We start from the raw sequence: 18,858 nt of genomic DNA, 5'->3' as shown, positions 1-18,858 counted from the left end.
TATATAGCAGTTGAAAACTAGGGGAAAAAATACGGGTTTTTACTTTTTATATGTCATAAGAAAATTTGATGAATTGACTGCTCTTCTTGTGTCCAATATATTGAACGGCCACAGCATTGTCTAATGACGATACAGTTGAAATGGAAAAGTCAGTTTATAGTCTGACAAACATCTCTTGCTTTCGAAATGCCCTTTTGAGTTTTAAGAAGAAAAGAGCAATTACTCCCGTGATACGCCCGGTTGATCTTGGCCATGAGGCTACAGTTTATTCGCATTTACGACTCATTAAGCCCCTTCAACTTGCGAAGAACCTGTAGCCTGTAGAGCAAGTGGAAGACGGTAACAAAGTCAGTGGTCCATTTTGCAAGTGTATGTCCAGTACTTTATTGATTCTGTTGATTGAATGGTGAATTCTAGAGCTCATTCTACACGTCTGCTGAAGCTGAAGGGAATAGGTTCCACTTTTGAGCAGAAAAATGTGCTTTGAGATTCAAGATTTAGAAATTGAAGAGGATTATGCTACAAATGCATATTTGATTTGAATACGAGGCACTTACCACTATTATTGGTATTCTGAGATGTGATTTTCTGTGGGCCCTCTGAGACAATTGGACCATGAAGTTTGAGAACTGCATACCATGGTCATTGATCAAGTTTTCTAGTAATTTTTAATTCTCATTATTACTATTTGCGTATACTCCCCTCACCCAGAGGAGTAAAAAAGCTAATTAAATCGAACACTCTAATATTTAACTTTATTTGTTTATTTTAATGAATTTAAAATTATGTTTAAATTTGATTTTCTTTATTACAGAGTCGAACTCAAATGAGTTCTTGTTAAATCGAGCTTGAGCAATTCAAATCTTTTTACATATAAATTTCAAGTTTTATTACTAATCGATCAAAATTTAAGTTGAATTTAAAATTTTATCATCGCCAAATGGTGTTCATAGTTAGTTTAATTAATTGACAAACCAAGTTCAAACAAACTCTACTTAAACCGAACTCATTTCAATATATTGAATAGTTTGATTCGTCTTTCACTCCTATTCTGTATTTCTCTTTCCCCGATTTAAATTTTACTACTGGTTGTAATTTAGAGACCAAGGGCCATTTGTTACTCTGAGGGAAGATCAAACCAAAGGGCTTATTAAGAATAAAAATCTTTTTTTCCAAAATAAAATGATTGAGAATTGACTTCAAGTTTCCTGGGTGATGTTCAATCCCAATTTTCCCAAATGAAATCCATACCCGTGGACGTCTGCCATCCACACAAACGCATTCAGCAACCACAAAGTTTGACCAGCTTAAGCCTCGTTGGGCCAAGACATACGAGTTTACCCCTTTATCAACTCTCGTTAATCCCCACTGACGTCTGTTAAAGAATCAAGTTTTCATTTTTCCCACATTTTCCAAACTAAAAACTGGGAAAATATTTGTCGTACAAGGACGGAGCAGATAACCAATTATTAACTTATATATGTGTGGTCTTGAATCAAGCTCTTTTTTGCCCGTAATAAACCAAACGAAACGTGCACAAGAGGAGTTGGAAGAACTTTTCTTCTCACAGTTGTTTATGGAAAGTGCAGGAAACCATAATGATGATGCAAGCGATGACCATTGTGCCACGTGTGGAATAGCCGGTAAATAAGCAGCAGTACTTGTTTGTTTGGGAGGAATAGTCAAAAATTTACCTATTTTTCTGAACCACAAAGGTTAGTCTATTCAAGACAATTCCTTCTTTGTACAGGGGGACATTAACATGCCGGTCAGAGAGAGCATATAGCTTGGTTGGTACTTGGTAGGTTGCAATTGTATATTCTTTAAGGTCACAGTTGACCGGTCTAACACAATTAGTGCAAACTCAAAGCATAATCTATTTACTTTAGTATTTGTTTCATGATTTGTAGTCCACGGGCACGACACGTTTAACACCGTGAACGGGTTGAGTTAGCCTGAACTCGACCTGTTTGGCTCAAAAAAAAAAAATAGTCATGTTTTAGCTGGTTGAGCTAGATTAAAGTTTGACTCGAATAATTATATGTACAAAAATACATAGGACATACAACATTGTATAAATTTATATTATACACATTGTAACATAAAAATTTAATATATATTTTGAGATAATTGATACAATCGAAATAGTTTCGAAATTAATACAATCCAAAAACTTGAAATTTCCTTTCTTTTTTTGTTTTTTTGTAAGTCAACGTTGGGCTTTTCAAACCCCAATTCAAAAAGTCGGATAATCCTAAACACCTTACAAAGGTTTAACAGAAAATGACTAGTCTTATGTACGTTGTAAAAGCAAAATAGATTTTGCAAACTTTGGTGTAAATATTCATTACAGGTGCATTGATCGTTTATACAAGTTGATAATGCCTTTATATATATTAAGCATCTAAAGTCTTGCATCATAGATATTTTACGTGATTAATGTACATGCAAAATGAACACAAGTAAATACGCAACTAGACATTTTATTTGCAAATGATATCGACCTATCCTATATCAGCTTAAATAGAAAAGCAGATGACTAAATAGACTTGTACATTCCAATTGAAGACTTTTTTTTTCATGAGTGAAACAAAGTATTGAACAATTGAAGTGGAACTATAAGAAATTCATTGTCCATTGAATCGAACCAAATCAATCATTCTGACTTCTAACAACTGGGAAATATTTTCCACAAGGCTTCTTTTTCCATGAGAATGGTGTTTAGCCCACGAATTCTGGAAGTAATGGAGTACTTTTTTTTTTTTAATGTTAATGGGGTATTCAATATTCCAAAACGATCTACCTCATTTTCTTCAATTTATCAGAACTTTCTTCTTGAATTAAGCCTAGTCAACATTTTCTTGTCTCTGGGTTTATACTGTGAACTGCTGAAATTCAACCATTGGAAGTTGGAAATCATTATTGCTACCTCCTTCCAATAGGCAGCAAAGGTCTTGTTCGTTGCAAGTTTAGAGACAAGAATTTCTCTAATTATCATCATGGTTATTCAAAGAACTATTATAATCAAGTTTTACAATTAATGGTAGAAGATAATGAGCTAAACAAGGATAGCCCAAAAAACAAATTTAAAATTTTATCCTTCCCATTTTACGTTTCTAATTCCGAAAAACCTTGGCTGCTAGTCTTGCAAAAGGAAGAATATATATATTCTATAAGCAGTTTTAACAGAAAATTGAGCGAAGCAGAACCATGGTAATATATATGTATACTTGTTTTTTTTTTTTTTCATTTTGATAATCCACATTGGTACAATCAATACGTACAGATTATAACAAAACAGTTAATTGAATAATATTATAATGAATTACTAACAAATACTGTAATGAAAATTGACATATAGTAAAACATATATGTACAATCATACGTAGTAGGAAGCCACAAAGAGTAGGTAGAGAAAATCAATGGAGAATATGATTGAGTGGTGACTAATTGATTTTTCCTTCTTTAGATGTGTGGTGACAAATGGGTTCCCATTTCTTTGAGTTGTACATCATTTCAGACATTGTATTCGTCAATTAATTTTGAAAAATCTTATTTACACTTTATGTTTTGTTATTTACAGTCCTACCATTTATTTTATCATATAGTTCAATAAATAAATTTTGTATAATTAAAATGATAGTGAAAGAATGAATAATAAAAATAGGAGTGTAACTCAAGAAATCTTTTGACGTGCCCTTATTTGTTTTTGAAAATTCTAAAGGGACTAAAAAGTAAACAAAAACCTCATTAATTCCTATCTCTCGCTTGACAAAAAAAAGTTTAACACATTATATCAAGACTAACTTAAATACCAAGAAAATTCATATATGATATGGTATAATAGTGGAATGCACAATGTACCAACTGTCTCAAATTCTGATCGTCTTTTATAAGTTCTCTAATCATATCCCAAAAGTAATTTGGACCTCTTAGTCTTTAAAATGTGTTGACTTTGAACTGCTAGCTGTTAAGAAAGTTTGACCGAAAAAAAAGGACAAGTCAATCCCATGTTTAGAGTTTGATCACTTGGTAGACTAATCCAATGATACTGGCGACATGTGGAATTATAGCGCGTTAGCTGTAGGTTCATGATCAGAATATACGTACAACTGTATATACGGAAAACGTTTTTTTCCCTTTTTTATATACTGCCTTTTTTTTTTTTTTTTGTCGACACGATAGAATTCCTATAACCTAAACTAGCCTATTCTAGGGGGGAAGGGGAAGGGACTCGATGTGAGTAGAAACTCCATCGAAACTGGTCAAAGAAGACCGTCACATATTGTGACAAATTTTTTGTGGGAGGCAAGGTTCGAACCCTTGACCTCTCGCATCACCAAACCTAAGAAGGCTTGGGATGACCACTGGACCAAAGGCCCAATGGCCCTTTTTTATATACTGCCAACGGACGCTGCTTTTTCATTTTCCAAAAAATATGTTGTCAGTTTAAGTTCCGTTTTTTCTGAACCACACTCAATACATGAAATTATATATTTTTTTTAAAACTTAAATTAAATTTTGATTGCTAATGCAACTAAAAAAGTAGTTCTTCTAACGTATATTTTGCCAGAATGAAATAAACTTTAAAACAGTTTTAAATTATTTACCTTTGTTTTGAGCTATATATTTTTACAGAATTGCAACTCCAAATAGCTGGAGAAAGAAAATTTAGTGGGATTATAGATGTATAGGAGTCATCAATCAATGCTCCTAAGTAATTGGGTTGGAATATGCAATAAAATGTCAAATTTGGATCATTAATTAAGTGTATTTTAGATGCAAATCATGGATAATTTTGTGTACGCGTCAAAAAGTAGGAAATCACAAAGTTGCCAAGTGATTTGGGCCCTAAGCGTGCACTTTGCAATGATCATGGCCCGCTTCGTTGTCTTGTTTGTGTACAATACTATTTTCGTATGGACTTGCAATTCTAGGATTCTAGATTTCTGGGCCCAAAGAAGGCAAAATCTTTCAGATGCCTAAATTGAAGTAGAAAAGAATAACCTAACAATGAAAAGGTTTTCTTAGTTAAGCTTTTATTTTTGGAAGCCCATTTGGATTGCTATTTTATGGAGGTACGTAGAAAGTATATTATAGCAATTTGATATATGTAAGATAAAAATGTAATTGAAAAATGTGTTTATAAAAAATATAAAAATTCTTTGGAGACCAAATATTGCTTAAAGGATCTTTAAGAATATTTATTTTCTGGCCAAATTGGTTGAACCAACCTTTCAAGAATGGAGCATTTTAACCAATTATCCATTAGATATTCGTTAACATATCTAAACTATATACAAAGTATTATATGAATGCACACATTTACATTTATCGTATCCTCTACATTTAGACACTTTCGCAAATTAATTACACTTTTGCAACAATATAAATACTTCGGGTATTTCTTAATGAATGCCCACAAAAAACCCATTAGCCAAACCCTTCAAGAATTACGAACACCGAAAACTAAAACAATTGAGAACAGTCCTAAACCACACTCTTTAGTTTCAAATATGAATTCTTCCTAATGCATATTCTATCAAAAGCTTTCTATCCGTATTAAGAAATACTCAGGATTCAGATAATTGGCTAGTCAATGCGAAGAACTTGTATAATATAGTGTTCGATCTGGGAGCTGTATGGCACAGCTAGAGGTGTCAAAATGGGTGACTTGGGCGGGTTTGGGTTGGGTAAAATGGGTAATGGGTATAAGTGAGTCAACTCATTTATATCCATTTAATTAGATGGGTATAAATAGGTAAGTCAAAAAATGAATTGGGTAATCCAATTACCCATTTATAACCCATTTATTTTAACTTTTTGTAAACTCATTTAAATTCATTTTTACAAACTAAGTTATCAATTTATACCACTCTTTGTACCCGTCATTAGTTTTAAATATTTATTTATAATGTTCAATAAACTTAATTACCAATTTTTTTTCATTTATACTCTATGTCACAAAATTACCTATTATTTAATAATTGAATAATAAGAATATAAAAATTTGAACTAAGTACTATAAAAATTAATATAAAAACTTAATCCAAAAATTTTGAACCCCTAAAATTTTTTTCATATATAAATTTAAATTTTCATTTTAGAAAGATAAGAAAATAGGCTAAAATTTATCATAAATTAGTAATGCTGAAAAATGAGCAAGTTAACAAACTAAGAGAAAATAAAATAATAAGATAAAACCAACAAATAATAATAATAATAATGAAACAAAAGTAGTTAACATCATGACAAAATGAAAAATTTGAAAAAAAAATGGGTGGGGGAAAAGAAGAGACTTGGGGGGAAGAGAATTCTAAATGGGTTAATTGGGTTTGATGGGTTATCCAATAATTAAATGGGTATTATTGGGTAACCCATTTATACCCATATACAAAAATTTTAGATACTCATACCCATCTATTCATGGGCGGGTATGGGTAAATTTAATTAAGTGGGTTGATTTGCCACCTCTAGGCACAGCCATCAGCAGTTGTTCTGGGAATTGCTATTTAGCTGCTCTGGAGCTGTTATGATTATTACTACATTTCTTGTATGAACTTTTAATGTGATCCAAGAAAGATAATAGTGTAAGAGACATTTAATAAGACTTTCACTTTTTATCACCGCCTTATCTCGATCCGAAGAAGAAACCGAATACAATCAAAGTTAAGAGTATTAATGAATAAAGAGATATGAGCTGGTAATTCTTGGTGAGTGGTTAATGCTTCACCAGGCAGCGTTACTGCAAAATACAGTGAAATGAAGATTTTCTCACCTACAAAAATGAAGGTTTGTCTAAATGGTTTTATACAATGTCAGCCTCAATATATACATATTGCAGCAAACCGGTAAAATTTAGACTTGAAAGACTTTAAGATCAAATTCCAGATTATTGCAGATGTAGAAACCCTAGCACGATGGAAGCTCTAAGATTTCATATAGGACGTTGTTAAGATGGGCTGAACTGCCTTGACTTCCATAGCCATGTTCCCCACTAACGAATCATCTTCGCCATTATTGATCCCAACACATGACGACCACACTTCATGGTCTTGAAAGCTTTTCCCAGTTGCTCTTAACATGTGGGGCTTGAAATAATTTAAGCTCCACGAGCTGATATTATAGAATACTAACTCGTAGATTGCTTTGTCTACCAATAGATTTTGACTGCCCATTTGTCAAGAAAGAACTGCGAGATGGAATCGAACTTCTTTTGAAGAATAAACAATATCAAATGATATTGCCACATCCCAAATTTACATCCCTATCAATTTTGATTAAAATGGCAAAATTCCTCCTTACAAGCCAAACTTGCATTATGGTTTAAGAAGGGAAAATTGGAAAATTTAATATGAGACTAATCATGTTAATAAAATAATTTGGACTGTGACATTAGCCGCTGCCATAAACAATAGCAAGGGTCATAAATATTAATCACCAACCACAGTTACAATAAGCTAGAATAAGATGTGTCATTCTCATATTGATAGGTCATGACTAGGACTTTTTTTTGCAAGCCCTACTTTTGAGATGGTATCAAGCATGATGCCCTGTGGATATGCTGTTTGGTTGAGTTTGTTCATACTTCTTTGGTGTTTTTGCTACGACCAAAAGGTGTATTATCTATCATCCACCTTATCTATCCAGTTTCAAAGTCTCAACAACCACCCTTTCTAATCTAATACTAATACACTAAGCTTAGAAAGAATTCAAGACTCATCACTACTTAGCCTCCAGTGTTGTTGGTCCAGGCCACTGCATGGGGTCTTAAGTATTTGTGCAGCAGATACTCCATCTAGAAAAGCTCTTGATAGTCACTGAACTTTTTACCCCTATCTCATCCTGATTGAATGTCCATCACTTTATCCCAAAGAAATTAAAAAGGAAAAAGAAAAGGAGGAATTCTCATTGAAAACTCTTTTTGTAAAGCCTTTTATTCTTTTATTATTCTTTTTTTTCTTGGGGTTGCAATGGAGTACATAAGCCCGAGAATAAGTAGAATTCTAAACCAAAAACAAACAGAAAAATAAAGAAGGAATCATCCATTTCTTCCTGTTTCTGAATTCTTCTCCTGGAGGACCATAAATGAGCCCCATGCATCCGTCTATGTCAAATTGCAATCAGCCGGGAATACATGATTCCCAGTGTTTGGCCAAGTAGATGGACCATACAAACAAGGGCATCAATTCTAGGCTAAATGATCAGGTAGGCATTCTGTGACATTTGCTGACCATAAAATGTACAATTTTACCAACAAATTGAAAATAGAGGATATTTGCTTGGTCAAGCAGGTTAGATGAAACTTCAGCCTTTCGTAAAATTGTACCCACCAATTAGTCCTGCAGTCATCTCCTACGTAACTTATAGCATCATATCAGATCCAATTTGTGCTATAGTTTCAATCATTAAATGTCACCTTTGAAACCTGTTAGGCGTCGTACTAAAGTGGTTCCATGGCATTAAGTTGGACCGTTGGAGCATCACACTTGGCTTCTCAAGAAAAAACCAAGAAGGAGACATTTACCCATTTGTATTGTAATTTTTTGAAATTTTTGTAAAACAATATATATATACTGTAATAATTTGATATATGTAAGATGAAAAAGTATCGAAAAATAAGTTTATGAAAAAAAGTAATTTTTTTTAAATAAATAACAATCTAAACAAAGGAGAAATATCTGAATTAATTTTAAATCATTAAAAAAAATTAGGCATTTCAACGCATATGATTCATGTCTTTAAAGTACAATCCTTTCCAAAAAATAGAAAAAGGTCTTTAAAGTGCAACTTTTGCCAAACATAATGGACTTACATTATATAGAGAATCATGATCGAGCACGCCAACAAAGAGAAAGAGGCTTAATTCATGTAGTAGGTGAAATAAAACATACTTTCATTTGACATCACTGATCTGAATACCAACAGGTAATTAGCCCTAATGTTCCTTAATTAAAATATTGAACAAATTGCATACCTTCAATTAATTTAACCCAATGACCACGAGGCACTACATGCAGTCCCAATACTAAAGTATACTCCTAATTCACTTTAAGTTGTTTTTTAACAAGAAGAGCAGCGGCAGAATGCAGCCACAAGTCTGATTAAGATTATTAAAAAGATTGATTAGGTCGTGCAATTATCAAAGCAATAAATACATGCACCTCAAAATGCTAAATTGATCAAAATATCTATCCTGGGCATTTATTAAAAACACAAACTGCCCGACAAGAAGTATCTGAAGCAATTACGTTCTAATTAAATCCTCATTTCGTCTTTCCTGATTTTCTTTTTCACACTAGTTCTATTCTAGTATCTTGTTAAGTGCAGAATGGTTCAACCAACTCATCATCTGGTTTAGTCCCTAAAATGTTGCGAAAGTATAGTTTCACAAAAAGTACACTGTCTTAAGGGTGAACGTGAGCTTATTTGAAAACCTACCCAATTATATGGTTGGTACTAATAGTTTGCAAAAGATAGTAACAAAAAGTTTGTTTTTCAGTATAATCAACTAATTAATAGTTTTTTTATGAATATAAATTCATATATATATATAGGTAATATATATACTAGGGAGCATGGATATATGCCACGTATAAAAGAATTTAAATTAAAATAAAGTAACATACATCCGCTGTAAGTGTATGCAAAATTAATCCATTTATGAATTGCAATTTATATCTTGCATATTACCCCTTCGAAAACCCCAAGACGTTATTGTCTCATGCCTTGTAGATTTCGATCACTTTAAGACTCTATGACATTCTACTTTTAAATTGGCAAGGGGCTCATATCTCATGGGAAGACTTTATTGCTTGTGGTATTAGAAGGATTGGTCATTTGACAATATTGAGCAGTAAATAATTTTTAAGCACCATCAACCATGGTAAACTTAATGTATAAATTTTCTTTAAACTAATTTTATGGAGGGAGATAATTTCTTTTTGAGGGAAAGTAATAAACTTTTGTTTTACATCTCGAAAGGTGCTACTTTCAAAAAAAAAAAATTAAAAGGGTCTAACAGTAATTATGACTTGAAAAAACCTTTGATCTGGTCTGCGAATACCGTAGTACTATATAACAAGAGCTCCGTTTGGTTTCATTATTTTTTCAAAAACAAGTTTTTCATGTGCAATGTTACAATAATATATAAACAAAAAAATGTCAAAAACAATCTCAAAAATACCAAAAAATACAAAAAAATAACTTCAAAAATACCAAAAAAAATTAAAACACCAAAAACACCCTCAAAGAACAAACTCATTTACAGTAAAATTTTTTCACCTATAACACTACAATAAAATATTTCAAAAAAATCCCCCAAACAGAACTAACCCAAACATAGCGAAGAGTAAATTGCACGCACCCTGGAGGGCGTGAAGATAAAGGTGTCGGATCAGACAGATAACCCTCGGACTGTCGCTTGTCCGGATGGCGTCGAACGTGGGGACTGGGGAGACGTATCCCCAACTTTTCCGCCACCGTCCGCATTGGATCGCGTTGCTTCACGCGACGTCCCACCAATTAGCCTTTGGAAGATAGGGGTGGGGTCCACTGCCCTCGGAGCAATACATTTAGATAAGAAAATGACCTATTATTCATCGTTCTTCGTTCATCACCTGACTAGGAACGTGACTGTTGACACGTGTCAGCATATTATGCTCAGTCGTCGTTGACTAATCCATATGTCTCAGATTCTGACCAATCAAATCGGTGCTTTGTCGGTGTTCTAAGCTTCTCAATCAGATCTAAGTTTGTTTGGACAACAGATTATTTGATCAAATATATTTGCTTACATTATTATCATTACAATTTTTAATACACCTTTTTATCTCACATACATCACATCACAAAAAGTGCTACAGTAAAAATATTTCATATAATTTACAATCCAAACAAAATTGTTCTCCTTCCTATGACCTGCCACACAAAATTGATCTATATTCTCATTGGTTCTCTTTTTCTATCTATTTTTCTCATCAATCTCCAAAAATAAATAATTAGAAGTAAACAAAATAGTCACAACTGATATTACATGTTTTTGTTGAACTGATAGTACATGTTTTTGTTTGGAGTAGACATAATTGGCTTCTTCACTTGTTTAGGCAAAATTGGTGGCATCTTTCATTTGTTTTTCTTTGACAAATGATGGTGGCTTCTTGACTAAAGAGGCAAAATAAGCAAAATTTCTTATTCCAATAAGCAAAACTTCATAGTTTTTCTTTGAAAAGAACGGTTTGTGTAGCATTGTTTTCTTTTCAAACACTCAATTGTCAATTTGACGATAAGTAGTATTATAAACGAAAAAATATGATGATTTAACCGCGTTTTGTTGTGTATTGTTTCTTTTCAACCACTTACTTGTCGATTTGACTATTGCTAGTTGGTACTATTTAAAAAAAGGAAAACGATGACACCATGTTCTAACTTTTGTGTAATTAAACAACTTCAGTCTATTGAACTTCTTTTATTAGCGTATTTGTGAGAAGAATAAAGGAAAAGCAAAGTTGTAAACTCTGGTGAGGACATAGGTTTTGGTAGAGCTGTTAAACGAACCGAGCTGTTTGGTAGCTCGGTTCGTTTCAACTCGTTCGTGTTCGTGAAAAACTCGTTCGAAATGTTAAACGAACCGAGTTCGAACGAATTTTTTTGTTCGATTAATAATCGAGCGAACACGAGCATGTTCGCGAGTTTTAACGAACGTTCACGAACATGGACATAATTATCATTTGACAAATTTTAGGGTTAATTTTATGGCTGGACTTTTATATTTGGAGGGCAAATTGCTTTGTTTTATTTGTTATTTTTATGTTAATGTTAGTTTTATAGTTAATGAATAATAGAATTTAGTCACTTAGTTGCTTTAATTGTTTTTGAAAATGATTAATGATTTGCATGGCATATTTAAAACTTAAAATAATTTGGATTCGAGCATTTCGAGCATGTTCGCGAACGGCTCGTTTATGTTAAACGAGCCGAACACGAACTCGAACTCGAACACGAATTTTGCTTAACGAGCCGAACACGAACACATGTTTGGAGTTCGAAAATTAACGAACGAACACGAACGTTGTTCGAATCGCTTAACGAACAGAGTTCAAACATGAGATACTCGGTTCGATTCGGTTCGTTTACAGGTCTAGGTTTTGGTCATATGCAAACACTATTACTTTCAGAGTTATGATGCCACTTTGAATGACTAGATTTGGATTTACGTGTGACATTTTGCATCATTATATACATCAAATAGTTCACTTTGTAATGTGTTGAAAATCCTGCACAATTGGCAAAATAAATAGTTAATTTCTTTTGCAAAATAACATTTCTAGATTATCTCTTTTAGTTATCATGACCTTACACTTAATCGTTTGCTTTAAATGAGATGAAGTTTTATCAATTATCCTTTCTTTAGTTTTGCATTCGTGCAAAGAAGAATTATCAAACATTATGAAAATATTACAAGCAATCGATGACATATAAAAATCTTATTCTATGCTTTCATTTAGCACTTCTAGTAAATATCTAAATACTATCACATGCCACGATTAGATATTTATAAGTTTTGCTTGTTTCACTTTGTAAGCTATTGGACACTGTGTACGCATTTGTGTTACAGGAAAATTCTATAATAACCTCGTATATATTAAATCGTTACAGTACATTTTTTAAAATTAAAAAAAATATAGCTATACAAACGAGAAATGAAATGAATTTTTTTTTGTAAAAGTAAATTTACAAATAAGAGAGGTAAGAGATATTAAGAGATGTATATTTTCAATAGTACATTAAGAGAGGTATCAGATATTAATTTTTTTGTAAAAGTAAATTTAATTTGGAAAAGAGGTTAAATAAAAGGGGTGAAATAACTGTGAATGCATTCAAATGATTACTCAAGCATAATTTAAATATACTAATAAATACGCCCCATATAGTTAGGAAAAAAATCCTAATATTAATTAAGTTACCCTTGTCGCTTCTTGGGGTTGGTTCGGATGGTTTCGGAGTAGTCTAGTTAGGTCCCGAGATCGTGTGTTTGAGCCACCTTTCTATCACTTGTGTATAATATTTTAGCCCCTCATGGGTAGCTCGGCTAAGACTGGTTGTCTGGGGTAGAAACTCTATGAATTAGTCTGGGTGATTTCGGGATGCCCTTCCAAACCTGAAAAAAAAAAAAAAAAATTACCCATGTCATGATGAGACAATTAATGCCTACTAATATTTTCATCAAACTACAAGATGGCTAATTCTTTAAAATATGCTAGATTTAAATGAAGATGAAAGAGCACCATCCTTTACAATCAATGAGATTAAGTAACAATAACTGTGAAAATGTCTACTTTAGAATCTAATATATTCAAAGTTTTCCAAATCCCTAACCAAAAACCAATTATTACCAACCTGAAAAGCATTCAACTAAAGAAATAACAAATTATCATGGCCTAAAGATCATTCTATCTTATAAAAGAGAAGGTATGATTAACGTAAAAGACATGAACTTTTACTCGTACTAATGCAGAAAAAAGGATGACAAACACTAAAATTCCAAAAAATTTTTTGCATAATGTACAAGATATTTGTTACTTTGCTTGGATTGCATTTTTCCATAAAAAAATTTTAATATTTTTTATGAAAATATCTCTCAATTACCTTTCTATATCACATACATCAAGCCGTTACAATCCATTTTTTCTATAAACTGCTAAAAATGTAAACATTATTTTGAAGCTTTATCCTTCTACGAAACATTTCGAACTTTTAGGCAACTTTTGGAGTGAAAGAAAGGGAAAGAAATAGTAAAAAGAAAAGATGCTTTATTCATTATTATCGAAATTATCACGCAACTCTCAAAAAAGAAAAAAAAATAGAAAAAGAAAAAAAAATTACTTGTTTTCTTCTTCCCCACTGCTGCCCAGTTCTCCCTACCCATCCATTTTTCCATTTCAGAACACCTTTGCGTTGCTCCTCCATCCTTCCTTCTTTTCTCTCTCTTCATTCAATTCCCAATTTCTCCATCTTCTTCCCAACAACCTTTTTCGACCTTGTGTCTCTTCACCTCTTCACCTCTTCACCATCTACATATTCCCCCACGCACAGACACACACCGCATATATACACACAACTACGTATATATCCAAGGGGATTCCCCGACCCTGCGATTTTGATCTATTTCAGCATTGCTAGGGTTTTATTCATTCGACCTCCAAAATCGTTCCTAAAGTTATCAATTTCTGGCCTTTCTTGGATTTATTTCCTTAAATTTGATATTTTGATAGATAAAGCCTTAAGTGTTATCATCTAGAGATAATCATAGTTTTTCCGAGGTAGATTAAGGTGTAAAGATACTGATAGGGTTTAAAGGAGGGGGTGAAGCGCGAAATTTTAGTTTTTTGTTAGGGTTTTGTATTGTAAAGGATGTTGGGGGCTGGATTGCAATTTAATAGGAGTAGACATGGAGAAGATCGGTTTTATAGTGCGGCGAGGGCTCACCGGAGTCGGAATCAGAGTCAGAATCAAGATAATTTGAGGAGAGCTCAGAGTGATGTTACGGTTAGCCATTCTCCACAGTTGCCGGAGGCTGAGAGTCCCGCCGGAGCTACCGGAGAGGAGAAATCAGTAGCCGCGGAGTTGTCCAAAAAGGTGGCATTGAGGCCTTCGTGTAATTTGGAACGGTTTTTGCTGTCCATCACTCCTTCTGTTGCCGCTCAGTATCTCTCTAAGGTTTTGCATCTTCATAATTCCAAGTTAATTTAAGGCTATTTGACTAACAGTCTATTTGGATTCTTGAGTGTCGTTTTAACTATTGTGTGCTATAATTTCTGATTTTTTTTTGGTTTTCCAGGAATGGTATTAGTTAAATCAATGAGTCGATGGTTTAGATGGGTTTATACTTTATTATATTTGATTTCTAATTGAATGGCTTTTAATTGGCCAAAATTAAGAACATATATGGTTTTGTGTTTGAAATAAAGATTTATGATTTCAAATTAGATGTTTGAGTTGAAATAGAAGTATACCAAAGTGCATTTATAAATACCTAATACTTTACCAATCAAACGGAAAACTTGTAGCCATCATTTTTCATGGATAGTAAAATAAGCTTACATTTCCAATTACCTGTCAATTCTTCCAATTTTTTTAAAATATAATATAATATATTTTTTGCGTCATTATTGTTCAAATGGATTCTTATTTGATGTTTATGTGTATTGTTGAACTCTTGTATCTAGCCTGATTCTGGTCATGGTGTTCTACCTCGTTATGGGTTTTTAATTGGAGTTGTGGTAATTGCAGACGACAATGAGGGGATGGAGGACGTGTGACGTGGAGTTCCAGCCTTACTTTGTGCTTGGTGATTTATGGGACTCTTTCAGGGAATGGAGTGCATATGGTGCTGGAGTACCGTTGATATTAAATGACAGTGATGGTGTGGTGCAGTACTATGTTCCCTATCTATCTGGCATTCAATTATATGGCGACTCGTCTAGATCTTTGGCCAAATCAAGGTATTTAACCCAAAGACAAAAGATTGCTTTAGTTATGAGTAATTTCTGTTCATTCGACAGTTGTGATGTGGAAACTTTTTTCTGATTGATTTTGATTGTCGGTTCTAAGCCAGTCTTGGGATTGATAGAGAAACAAGCTGAAAAATGGTTTATGACGGAGTTATTGCATGATAATTCATTTCTACAGTGTGTCAAGGAGCTTTATTTTGGGGACTGGACGTATGTACATTAATATATTTTATCTGATATTTGAGCTTCAGCTTAACGCTTTTGTTTTGAGACAATGGCAGTCCATGTTGCTTTGTCTTGCTCTATGTATACCTGCAGGGCTGGCCTCTTGCATCTCAGATAAACCTCACTTCTCTCTCTTTTGTGCCTCAAGATATTGTTGACCTCTAGGATGTTAAGTGACATAATGCTTTTGATAGTATAACTATAGTTGCTATAAGAATGACTTTTAAATTTGGCACAAGTCTGGCTAGTTCAGATTTTTGAAGGTTAGACCTTCTCTTATGATCCATGGATTGGTTTCTTTTGATTTAAGGCGGAGTACAATTACAAATTGTGTTATTTAGAATGTCATAGTTTACTAAGAAGTAAGCATATGCTCCTGTGCCCTTTTGAATTCACTACAAAATAAAACCAATATAATTGGGATATGATGATTATTGAAGGATTATCTTTCTGTATTCTTTTGACTGTGTCTTTTTCTTGCTAATGTAACAGTTTTTAATGCCCATCTGTTGTTTGCTTGTGCAATAGGCAACTTGGTGAAGACAGTGATGGTGACTATTTTAGGGATTCATGTAGTGATGGAAGTAGTGACTATGAACATGAGAGTGGTTGCATTAATTATTCAAAGCAGCAAAGGAACTACAGTGGCCAGGCAATCAATGGCCCTCCTAGAATTGATCAGTTGTCTTTGAGAGACAATCAACTGTCCTTTCAAGAAGGCTTTTCCAGTGATGAAAGTGAGTCTGGGAGTTCTCAAGGATCCTTGTTGTTTGAGTATTTTGAGCGTGACCAGCCGTATGGTCGGGAGCCTTTAGCAGACAAGGTCTGTCTTCTCCTCCCCTAAAAAAGTGGCTTATTTGATGGTATATTGGCTCCTCTTATTTGGGTCCATGTTTTATGATGATGTAGATATCACAGCTTGCTCTTCGCTTCCCTGAATTGAAGACGTTAAGAAGCTGTGATCTACTCTCTTCTAGTTGGATTTCTGTGGCCTGGTATGGTTGTGGTAGTTTTGTGTTCTGTTCTTGGCACATCAACTTGTGGAGTGATGCATGAAGTTCTGACTTGTAAAGTTTGCATACTGTTTTAGGTATCCAATATACAGGATACCCATGGGGCCAACTCTTCGAGATTTGGATGCTTGCTTTCTGACATTCCATTCTCTTCATACATCTATGACAGGTAGCTGAACTTTTATAGTTTTGCTTTGTTATCTGTACATGTGAAAATTTGAAACTTAAATTTTGACTAGTTGTGCTTGAATATTAGTATACAATCCATGGGATGGACCATAGAATATTGTACGTGTTTTAAGTGACACTATTTTTGGACTATAGTCAACCAAGAAGCTAAACTGTCTCTGATTTTTGTTGTGTTGTTTTTTTTAGTTTATGACCTTTAGATCTCCTGTGGACTCCCTGCAGGGTTTCAAAGTGTGCCTGCTCCAACCCTTACGTATCCTGGCGAAATGGACGGCGTTCCCAAGATTTCGTTGCCTGTTTTTGGTCTTGCTCACTACAAGTTTAAAGCATCATTATGGATCCGCAATGGGGGATCTGAACGCCAATTGTTGAACAACCTCCTACAGGATGCCGAAAATTGGGTGTCAATGCGTCAAGTCAATCATCCTGATTTCCTTTTCTTCCACCGGAGGTGAAATCAAGAGATTGCTACCCTTTGGTTTTAAATTTTACATTCCAAAGGGGAAAATGGAATTCAGCTTCGGCTTATTTTTAGGCCAATTATGAATTTCTTGGAATAAAGTTACAAGGTTTTCTCCAGCTTCTTACTGTAGTATTTACAAGTATTAAAAAGGAGAAAAAGACGAGAAAAAGGAGGAAAAAAAGGGAAAAACAGAGAGAAGAATATGAAATTTAGAGTAGATGAAATAGAATTAAAAAAAAAGAAAAAGAAAAAGAAAAGGATAGATCAAGAACACTACATAATGGTTGGTTGAGATGTAGAATAAAACTGAGACATTAAAGTAAGTGGGAGGAGGCGATGAAAAGAAGTTAGCAAAGTTGTAGTCAGGAAGAGAGCTGAAGTGGGACTGCAAGCTGGCTGGCCTGGTCAGATGCATGAGCAAATTTTGTCGTCCCTTTTGGTTTTCATCTTAAGGGTTTTGAAAGTGCAGACTCCTCCATTCTCCTGGGTAGATGATATATGATGTTAATGCTTTTTATCCTTTCAGGGGATTTTGATAGTTAAGTGTAATGATCTTATAGTTTAGCTACCCCATCCTGTGTACATGAATATCTTGCTTCACTGTACTGTTTAAGTAGTAGATTAATGAATTTATGTTTAGATATCCCGTTATTTAGTCTTTTTTAGATTTACACATGGTTTGGAAATTTGGTTTTGCATTTACCATATTACTGGCTGTTTGTTGCTTGAAAAATATGAAGCCTAAACTGTCACTTACTTTTGCTCTTATTGGAGATGTGATCTGGCTGAATGCCATACTTTTAGATGTTCAACTCTTGCTTGTTGATTGACGGTTGCTTTGGCTGCGATAAAAACCACTTGGTGTCCCAATCCCCTCGGATGTATTGGAGGGACGTTCTGTGTATGTCTACCTGTTTTATATGGTAGTCGTCCTTAAAAGTGCAGTTGAAGTCTTGATAATTTGTTGAAGAAGAGTTTTAGTTGTATAAGGGCGATATAATTTTATTAACATCAATGCCTGGCAATGGCTGCTAGATGAAAGAGTCATTTACTAATTGAGGAACCTGGCGGAAAAATTGTGCAAGAAGAGCTCGTCTGGCAGGAATATCGTTACTCGGGGCAAATGTCAGAGGCGTAGCGTGATACATTTGAGGTCTACATTGTGGGGCGGTGTTTCGTTGGGTTCCTCGCATCCTTTCTTATGTTGTTATCAGATTTTTCTGATAGCTGACATGCTTAAAATTAGCTTGTGACTTAAAAATAAGGGATAATTTCAGAAACCTCCCCTGAGGTTTCTGACATTTACACTTACCTCCCCTGTGGTTTAAACAATTACACTGATCTCCCCTGAGGTTACTAATCCTTTACAAATTCAGTCCAAATAATTAAAATATTATTTTAGAGAGTGAAATTAGAATTTTGTACCTGATTTGTGCTTTGTGTTACATGTCCAATG

General features: G+C 33.8%; 1 protein-coding gene across 1 annotated transcript; it reads left to right on the top strand.

The window, feature by feature from the left end:
• The first annotated feature begins 13,923 nt into the window (after positions 1–13,923).
• On the top strand, positions 13,924–18,045 carry LOC113719221 (uncharacterized). The gene is made up of 6 exons (XM_027244370.2): positions 13,924–14,718; positions 15,292–15,503; positions 16,266–16,560; positions 16,647–16,732; positions 16,828–16,919; positions 17,162–18,045. The coding sequence occupies exons 1-6, from the start codon at positions 14,413–14,415 to the stop codon at positions 17,392–17,394; spliced, it is 1,224 nt and encodes a 407-aa protein (XP_027100171.1). The 5' UTR covers positions 13,924–14,412; the 3' UTR covers positions 17,395–18,045.
• The last annotated feature ends 813 nt before the right edge of the window (positions 18,046–18,858 follow it).

The sequence above is a fragment of the Coffea arabica genome, unplaced genomic scaffold, assembly GCF_036785885.1.
Source record: "Coffea arabica cultivar ET-39 unplaced genomic scaffold, Coffea Arabica ET-39 HiFi ptg000200l, whole genome shotgun sequence".
Taxonomy (NCBI): domain Eukaryota; kingdom Viridiplantae; phylum Streptophyta; class Magnoliopsida; order Gentianales; family Rubiaceae; genus Coffea; species Coffea arabica.
Note: the sequence above shows the minus strand (reverse complement) of the source record. Positions and strands in the feature narration are given on the sequence as shown.